The following is a 9,050-nucleotide window of genomic DNA, read 5'->3' on the forward strand; positions in this document are numbered from 1 at the left end:
TTGAGGAATTTTCATAGCGACGATGAGTCAAGAAGTTCTTCAAGTATGGAGTCCAGCTGGTGAGTGTGTGTTTCTGTGTGTGTGTGTGTGTGTGTGTGTGTGTGCGTCTGGTGCGGCAGGTTCTAGGTCTCCCTGCCTCTAACCCCTCCTCTCTCTCTCTCTCTCTCTCTCTTCCCCCCCCCCCCTCACTCTCTCAGCCCCGGCTGGCTCGCAGGGAGCAGGTGTCTCTCGTTGTTGATCTGGATGACGTGGGGGAGGAGGACCCTGAGCTCGTGGACTCCATCGTTGAGAACACGCGCCGCTACACACCGGCCTCTTCGCAGACGCACTGCAGGAGCTGCTGCCTGAGCACCGGGGGGGCGAGGTGAGGAGGGGGCTGCGAAAAGAGATTCATGAAGCCTTTAAAAAAATCACTCGAGCAAGCTAACCCCTCCCCTCCCCTCCCCTCCCCAGACTGTCTCGAGGGACGCCCTGGACGTTTACATCGAGCATCGCCTCCTGATGGAGCAGAGGGGGGGTCGTGAGCAGAGCGAGAGGGACCCCCGGAACCAGTACCCCCCCCGAGCTCATGAGGAGATTGTGAGTACAACCCCCCACCCCTGTGAACTCGTATCCACACGCTCCATCGCCAGTGGCTTTTCCAGCAGTGTGTTAACCCCCCCTCTCCCCCCCCCCCCCCCCCCCAGCGAGGTGTACTTCAAGCCCCCCAGCTCCTCGAAGCCCCGGGTGGTCCGCGATGTGAAGGCCGAGTGCATCGGCAAGCTGGTGACGGTCCGGGGCAATCGTGACCCGCGCCACCGAGGTCAAGCCCATGATGGTCGTGGCGACGTACACCTGCGACCAGTGCGGAGCCGAGACGTACCAACCGGTGAGAACGGGGGGGGGCCGTACCAGCCGAGGGGAATGGGGGGGGGGGTTGGCTGTACCAACCGGGGGGAACGCCAGGAACCCTGCTGATGAATTTGGGGTAGTAAATCTCTCTCTCCTCTCCTCTCCTCTCAGATCCAGTCTCCCACCTTCATGCCCCTCATCATGTGCCCCAGTCAGGAGTGCGTCACCAACAAGTCCGGCGGCCGTCTCTACATCCAGACCCGCGGCTCCAAATTCATCAAGTTCCAGGAGGTCAAGATCCAGGAGCACGTGAGTGAGGGGAACATGCAGCGATAGGAGGGCATGCCTGACTCGCTCTCTCTGATTGTCAGTAACACTGATGAAGGCACTAGAGCCCAAACGCTGGTCTGCTTGACTCAGTTTAGTTTCAATAACACTGATGGTCTGCTTGACTCAGTTTAGTTTCAATAACACTGATGAAGGCACTGGAGCCCCAAACGCTGGTCTGCTTGACTCAGTTTAGTTTCAGTAACGCTGATGAAGGCACTGGAGCCCAAACGCTGGTCTGTTTCACTCAGTTTAGTTTCAATAACACTGATGAAGGCACTGGAGCCCAAACGCTGGTCTGCTTGACTCAGTTTAGTTTCAGTAACGCTGATGAAGGCACTGGAGCCCAAACGCTGGTGTGCTTGACTCAGTTTAGTTTCAGTAACGCTGATGAAGGCACTGGAGCCCAAACGCTGGTCTGCTTGACTCAGTTTAGTTTCAGTAACGCTGATGAAGGCACTGGAGCCCAAACGCTGGTCTGCTTGACTCAGTTTAGTTTCAATAACACTGATGAAGGCACTGGAGCCCAAACGCTGGTCTGCTTGACTCAGTTTTAGTTTCAGTAACGCTGATGAAGGCACTGGAGCCCAAACGCTGGTGTGCTTGACTCAGTTTAGTTTCAGTAACGCTGATGAAGGCACTGGAGCCCAAACGCTGGTCTGCTTGACTCAGTTTAGTTTCAGTAACGCTGATGAGGCACTGGAGCCCAAACGCTGGTCTGCTTGACTCAGTTTAGTTTCAATAACACTGATGAAGGCACTGGAGCCCAAACGCTGGTCTGCTTGACTCAGTTTAGTTTCAATAACACTGATGAAGGCACTGGAGCCCAAACGCTGGTGTGCTTGACTCGGTCTCCTCTAGCTTCGTTCACGCTGGTCTCTCTCTCTCTCTCTCCTCCTCTCTCAGAGTGATCAGGTGCCGGTGGGTAACATCCCGCGCAGCATGTCAGTGTTCTGTGCGCGGTGAGAACACGCGCCTCGCTCAGCCCGGAGATCACGTGGCCATTTCGGGGATCTTCCTGCCGCTGCTGACTGACGGGGTTCAGGCAGGCCACGCAGGTGAGGGGGTGGCGGGGTTCAGGCAGGCCACGCAGGTGAGGGGGTGGGGGGGTTCAGGCAGGCCCACGCAGGTGAGGGGGTGGGGGGGGGTTCAGGCAGGCCACGCAGGTGAGGGGGGTGGCGGGGTTCAGGCAGGCCACGCAGGTGAGGGGGTGGCGGGGTTCAGGCAGGGCCACGCAGGTGAGGGGGTGGGGGGGGGTTCAGGCAGGCCACGCAGGTGAGGGGGTTCAGGCAGGCCACGCAGGTGGAGGGGGGGTGGCGGGGGTTCAGGCAGGCCACGCAGGTGAGGGGGGGGTGGCGGGGTTCAGGCAGGCCACGCAGGTGAGGGGGTGGCGGGGGTTCAGGCAGGCCACGCAGGTGAGGGGGTGCGGGGTTCAGGCAGGCCACGCAGGTGAGGGGGTGGTGGGGTTCAGGCAGGCCACGCAGGTGAGGGGGTGGGCGGGGTTCAGGCAGGCCACGCAGGTGAGGGGGTGGCGGGGTTCAGGCAGGCCACGCAGGTGAGGGGGGTGGCGGGGTTCAGGCAGGCCACGCAGGTGAGGGGGTGGCGGGGGTTCAGGCAGGCCACGCAGGTGAGGGGGTGGCGGTTCAGGCAGGCCACGCAGGTGAGGGGGGTGGCGGGGTTCAGGCAGGCCACGCAGGTGAGGGGGTGGGCGGGGTTCAGGCAGGCCACGCAGGTGATGGTGAGGGGGGAGGTGGGGGGTTAATCAGACACTGTGTGGCTTATCAAGCTGCTAGTAAAACCTGGACTGGGTGAAGCTGCTGTGCAACAAGAGTCTCATTTCCAGTCCTGGCTGGGGGGGGGGGGGGGCTGTACAGGAGCGGTTCACTAACCTCCACTTGTGTGTGTCTTTGTGTCTCTCTCTCTCTCTCTCTCTCCTCTCTCTCTCTCTCTCTCTCTCTCTCTCTCTCTCTCTCTCTCTCTCCTCTCTCCTCTCTCTCTCTCCTCTCTCTCTCTCTCTCTCTCTCTCTCTCTCTCTCTGTGTGTGTGTGTGCAGGGTCTGCTGTCAGAGACGTACCTGGAGGCTCACAGGATCATCATGATGAACAAGAGTGAGGATGACGAGCTGGGGAACGAGGAGCTGAGCGAGGAAGAACTGCGACAAATCACAGGTACAGAGAGGAGGGAGGGGAGGGGAGGGGAGGGGAGGGGGGGGGGGGGAGTTACAGGGAGGGGAAGAGTACGAGACAAAAACAAAGAAGCTCCTATTGGAAGTGACTCACCCCCCTAGTCTCTGTGAGTCTCTTTGGATAAAATCCTCTGCTGAATGACTCATTGACAAAAATAATATGATGTCTCTGTGTTTAGAGGAGGATTTCTACGAGAAGCTGGCCTCCTCCATCGCCCCGGAGATCTACGGCCACGAGGACGTCAAGAAAGCCCTGCTGCTGCTGCTGGTGGGGGGCGTGGACCAGACCCCCAAGGGCATGAAGATACGAGGTGAGCACCCCCCCCACGCCCACTGAGCCAGCCCCCCCATATCATACTCACTGTACCTGGGCAGCAGTGTGGAGTAGTGGTTAGGGCTCTGGGCTCTTGACCGGAGGGTCGTGGGTTCAATCCCCAGTGGAGGACACTGCTGCTGTACCCTTGAGCAAGGTACTTTACCTAGATTGCTCCAGTAAAAACCCAACTGTATAAATGGGTACTTGTCTGTAAAAATAATGTGATATCTTGTAACAATTGTAAGTCGCCCTGGATAAGGGTGTCTGCTAAGAAATAAATTGTCTAATTCAGTGTCTCTCTCTCCCTCTCTCTCTCTCTCTGTCTCTCTCTCTCCCCTCTCTCTCTCTCTCTCTCTCTCTCTCCTCTCTCTCTCTCTCTCTCTCTCTCTCCAGGGAACATCAATGTGTGTCTGATGGGGGACCCCGGTGTGGCTAAGTCCCAGCTGCTGTCCTACATCGACCGGCTGGCTCCCAGGAGTGAGTGTTGGGGATCCAGTCCTGGTTTAGTAAGGAGACGCGCCTCCGCTTGTTATACCTGAACACGCTGCAGGGCTCGTCCCTCTAATGAACTTCATAGTCTTGCGTTCTCCAGCATAGGAACTGCATTTCAAGCTTTGAGTTTATAAACTAATACCAGCTGATTTCAGAACGAGACTTCAATCTGTTAGAGTTATTATTATTATTGTTATTAACCTCAGGTCAGTACACGACGGGACGCGGCTCATCGGGGGTGGGGGCTGACCGCGGCGGTGATGCGGGACCCCCTCACGGGGGAGATGACCCTGGAGGGGGGGGGCGCTGGTTCTGGCAGATCAGGGGGTCTGCTGCATAGACGAGTTCGACAAGATGATGGATTCGGACCGGACCGCCATCCATGAGGTGATGGAGCAGCAGACCATCTCCATAGCCAAGGTGAGAGAGGGGGAGGGCGGGGCAAACCATCTGCACGGAGAGAGGGGGAGGGCGGGGCAAACCATCTGCACAGAGAGAGGGGGAGGGCGGGGCAAACCATCTGCACGGAGAGAGGGGGAGGGCGGGGCAAACCATCTGCACGGAGAGAGGGGGAGGGCGGGGCAAACCATCTGCACGGAGAGAGGGGGAGGGCAGGGCAAACCATCTGCACTGAGAGGGGGAGGGCGGGGCAAACCATCTGCACGGAGAGAGGGTGGAGGGCGGGGCAAACCATCTGCACAGAAAGAGAGGGAGGGCAGACCATCTGCATAGCCGGGGGGGGCGGTGGAAACTATCTCCATAGCAACCATTCTGTTCTTATGAAAATAATTGATAGGTAAATATTCAGAGCATGATAAAGTAATATCCAAGATACAATCTCAGTGCAGCTTTATTCTTTAACTTGGACTCCCTGCTCACTCTTCCTGCACTGAATGCGATGTGACCCTCCCCCCAGGCCGGCATCATGACCTCCCTGAACGCTCGCTGCTCCATCCTGGCCGCGGCGAATCCCGCGTACGGGCGCTACAACCCGCGCAAGAGCGTGGAGCAGAACATCCAGCTGCCCGCTGCCCTGCTGTCCCGCTTCGACCTGCTGTGGCTCATCCAGGACCGTCCCGACCGCGACAGCGACCTGAGGCTCGCCCAGCACATCACATACGTGCACCAGCACAACCACCAGCCCCCGTCCCGCCACCGCGCCCTGGACATGAAGCTCATGAGGTGAGTGTGCACTGGGACCCGTGTAGCATACTGGGAAACTAGCGCTGTGCAACAGGAGGCTTATTTCCAAATGTACGGGTTTGCTGAGTTCAACCTGCTTCAGATGATTCCCCTTTTGAACCCGACTCCTCCTCCTCCTCCTCCTCTCCCCAGGCGCTACGTGGCTCTCTGTAAGCGTCACCAGCCCGCTATCCCAGAATCCCTGTCTGATTACATCACGGCAGCGTACGTGGAGATGAGGAAGGAGGCGCGCGTGAACAAGGACACCACCTTCACCTCTGCCAGGACCCTGCTGTCCATCCTGAGACTGTCCACCGCGCTGGTGAGGGGCGGGGCGGGGCGGGGCTGTCTGTGGGGGGGGGGACGGGGGGGGGGACGAAGAAGAGAACTTGAGGCAGAGATAGGACCCCCCCTCCTTCCTGAAAACACTTGAGGGAGGGAGCGGGGAACGAGAGTCTGGCAGTGTAGAGCCTGGGGCCGGCTCTTCAAAGCTTGGCATCTGGAGAACTGTGTGTGTGACTTTTTTGTTTGTTTGTTTGTTTGTTTCTTTTCTGAATGAATCTCTTAAGTGTGTGTTTTGGTTTTTCAAAAGGACCTCTCCTGTGCTAAAGTGCTTACAGTGCAGGTAGCTCTGTGCACGTCTACCGCACTGTGGGCACTTGCAGCATAGGGAGGTCATTGGCATCGAACGGGTGGGAACTGGGATCAGAAGAACATTAGCGTGTAGATTTCATCATCTTCATGATGGATAGAATCGATCAAAAACAAACAGGTTTAAAACCTACCCTTTTTAATTGTTATATTTGTAAATGTTCGGGGTGTGTTTTTTTTTTTTTTTTACACTTTCTCTATCATTGTGGTAACCTTACACTCGTTTTTGATAACCGCAAAAAAAACTGAAGCTATCAAATTGCATAAATACAGCTTGTGTTGATTTTATTAATTCTTCAATGAAATGGTTTTGTTACTAAGGTGTGTGTGTTCAGCTGGTTGTGTCGCATGGTCTCCGCACACGCGTTCCTGTTCCTCCAGGGAGGCTGGCTTGCCTGCCCCAGCGTCCTCTCTCTCCACTAGAGGGCTCCACCTCCTCGGTGCCTCCAAAGTGCTGTTTGTGCAGGTAGTGGATTTCTGAACCTACTGCAAGGCCAGCACTTCCTGAAGCCCCGAGGTACCAGCAGCTGCTGACCACAGGGGGGCGACATCACACTGCAAGCCTACAGCTGGGGCCGAACCGTTTCAGAATGAACTGAGTTTGCTTCCTGAAGTCCAATGAAAGCTGCTGAATAATGTTGCCTTGTTAACATATTGAATCACACACCATCGCTTTTTGTAGTAGTCTAACCTGAAATACTGCTATGATGACTTTTGGTAGACTTTTTTTTGTGGCCTCAGTTTGCAGGGCTGCTGTCTGTCTCTGTCTGTCAGTCTCTGTCTCTCTCTGTTTTGCAGGGTTGCTGTGTGTGTGTCTCTCTCTGTGTGTCTGGTGGGTTTCCTGCTGGTCTCCAGTGAGTTTTGCAGGGTTGCAGTCAGCCTGTGCCTCTCTGTGCCGCTGTGCAAACCCATGCAAAACTGACTGTGGCCTGGAACAGCCTGCCTCCCTCTCTCCCTCTCCCCCTCCTGCTCTCCTCCCTCTCTCCCCTTCCCCCTCCTGCTCCTCCCTCTCCCCCTCTCTCTGCTCGGATCAGGCTGCAGTGTTTACGGTGGGTCTGTGGAGCCGGCATTGTGATTCGTTCTAGTTTTGTACGGCGTGCGTGGTGATCAGTTACTTTCTGTTAAACCTGATCAAGTCATCTGAATACTAATACTGGAGGAGGAGCCTCGCGGTCGGTCTGTCTGTCTGTCTGTGTGTCTCTCTCTCGCTCCAGTGGAGACGCGCTCTCCCCAGCATGCCGAGCCGATCCAGGACTGGCCAGTGTTGAGAGGCTGAGGCTTGAGCAATTGCTGCCGCTGCGAGAGGCATTGCACTTGTCTCGGTCTGACAGTGCTGGCACAGCGCGACGCAAACACAGCATCGTTATTCCCGTTCGTCTCTCGTGGCTCGCTGCTCCAGCGGTGAAAGGAAAAGGGGTCTCGATTACCAGCAGGTTCAAATCCCGGCTCAGCCAAGCAGTAATTGAACCCTCAGCTGTGTGTTCAAGTCCGAGGTTTGACCCGAGCTGTGGAGGACTTTGTGGTGGTGTTGAAACTAGACCCTGGCCCTGCCCTTAACCCTGGCTCCTCCCCCTCCCCCCAGGCTCGCCTGCGATTGGTGGACACGGTTGAGAAGGAGGATGTGAATGAAGCTATGCGACTGATGGAGATGTCCAAGGACTCTCTGCAGGCTGACAAAGCGCAGACCAGCAGGTAAGAGAGATACTGACACCCTATATATATATAATATATATATATATATATATACACACACACACACCAGGAGGTAACACACAGAGAGAGAGAGAGAGAGACTGTACACCCTAATACACACACACACACAGAGATCAGCAGGTAAGAGACACACTTACATTGACACCCTACACACACACACACACCAGGAGGTAACACACACAGAGAGAGGAGGACTATACACACAGACAGACCAGCAGGTAAGAGACACACTTACACTGATACACTGACACCCTACACACACACACACCAGGAGGTAACACACACAGAGAGAGAGAGGGACTATACACACAGACAGACCAGCAGGTAAGAGAGACTGTACATATCAAGTACCTGACATGAGATCACACAGTCGGCACCCGTTCCCTGTGACTGTGTGTCTCGCGATCGCTGGTCCAGACCCCCTGTGACCCCTCTCTCTCCCCCTCAGGGCACAGCGGCCAGCGGATGTGATCTTCTCCACGCTGCGGGAGATGGCTCCGGGGGGTGGCGCGGGGGGGCGCAGTGTGAAGCTGGCGGAGGCGGAGCAGCGCTGCGTGTCGAAGGGCTTCACTCCCGCGCAGATCCACGACGCCATCCAGGAGTACGAGGAGCTCAACGTGTGGCAGGTCAACCAGGCTCGCACCCGCATCACCTTCGTGTAGACCACACCGCAGCCCGGTCCTCTTCTCTCTCCACTGTACACACGAGACAGCCTGGCGTTTTGGATTTGTGTCTGGGATGACTGGACTCTGTTCTGCGTTTTGTACAGACCAAACCCAAGCTTGCTTTATTCTTTTATATGTGTTCTATTAGGGTAAATAGGCAGGGATGGTAATCAGACTCCTGTTGCACAGCAGTGTCGCCCAGTCCAGGTTTTACTACCAGCTTGATCAGCCCCCAGTGTGTTCAGGTAACAAGCTCAGGTGTGTCTGATTTATTAAACTCCACAGTGAAACCAGGAATGGATTGAAATGTGCAACGGGAGTCTCATTTCCAGCCCGGTTTGGTCTGGCTTGGTTCTGCATTGTTCAGCCCAAACCAGGCTTGATTTCACACTTGTGTAAAAACCGGACCGAGATGGGCTGGGGCTGGATTATAGCATTGTATAGACCGGACAGAACCGGACTTGTTTCAGTATTGTACAGACTGGGCAATGTTCATAGAGACCCATAGTGTTCATAGTGTCTGGATCATCTGTGTTTCTGCAGAGCGCTCCACATGCACATTTATACGTGGACTGAATCTCCTCCTCGTACACATTAATACTGGGACTGCAGCCAGTCCTGGTGATGAACACACACGCACCCCTCGGAGAAGCAGCAGCTCTCTCTCGTGTGCGTGCGTGCGTGTGTG

The 9,050-nt window shown here is 56.0% G+C and overlaps 1 protein-coding gene across 1 annotated transcript in view; it reads left to right on the forward strand.

The window, feature by feature from the left end:
- The window catches only part of LOC131728104 (DNA replication licensing factor mcm7-like), a gene marked incomplete at its 5' end in the record, with an annotated part of 9,228 nt that continues 178 nt past the window's right edge, over positions 1-9,050 (forward strand). The window contains 21 exon segments of the mRNA XM_059019285.1: positions 1-25; positions 28-59; positions 198-311; positions 314-364; positions 454-555; positions 557-579; positions 687-780; positions 782-868; positions 1,003-1,140; positions 2,065-2,112; positions 2,114-2,251; positions 3,212-3,326; positions 3,523-3,654; positions 4,053-4,136; positions 4,358-4,392; positions 4,394-4,447; positions 4,449-4,571; positions 5,068-5,333; positions 5,487-5,655; positions 7,567-7,676; positions 8,146-9,050. The exon segment at positions 8,146-9,050 is cut by the window's right edge and continues 178 nt beyond it. Of these exon segments, the coding sequence (XP_058875268.1) occupies positions 1-25; positions 28-59; positions 198-311; positions 314-364; positions 454-555; positions 557-579; positions 687-780; positions 782-868; positions 1,003-1,140; positions 2,065-2,112; positions 2,114-2,251; positions 3,212-3,326; positions 3,523-3,654; positions 4,053-4,136; positions 4,358-4,392; positions 4,394-4,447; positions 4,449-4,571; positions 5,068-5,333; positions 5,487-5,655; positions 7,567-7,676; positions 8,146-8,359 (2,154 nt within the window).

Source organism: Acipenser ruthenus, unplaced genomic scaffold (assembly GCF_902713425.1).
Source record: "Acipenser ruthenus unplaced genomic scaffold, fAciRut3.2 maternal haplotype, whole genome shotgun sequence".
Lineage (NCBI taxonomy): Eukaryota > Metazoa > Chordata > Actinopteri > Acipenseriformes > Acipenseridae > Acipenser > Acipenser ruthenus.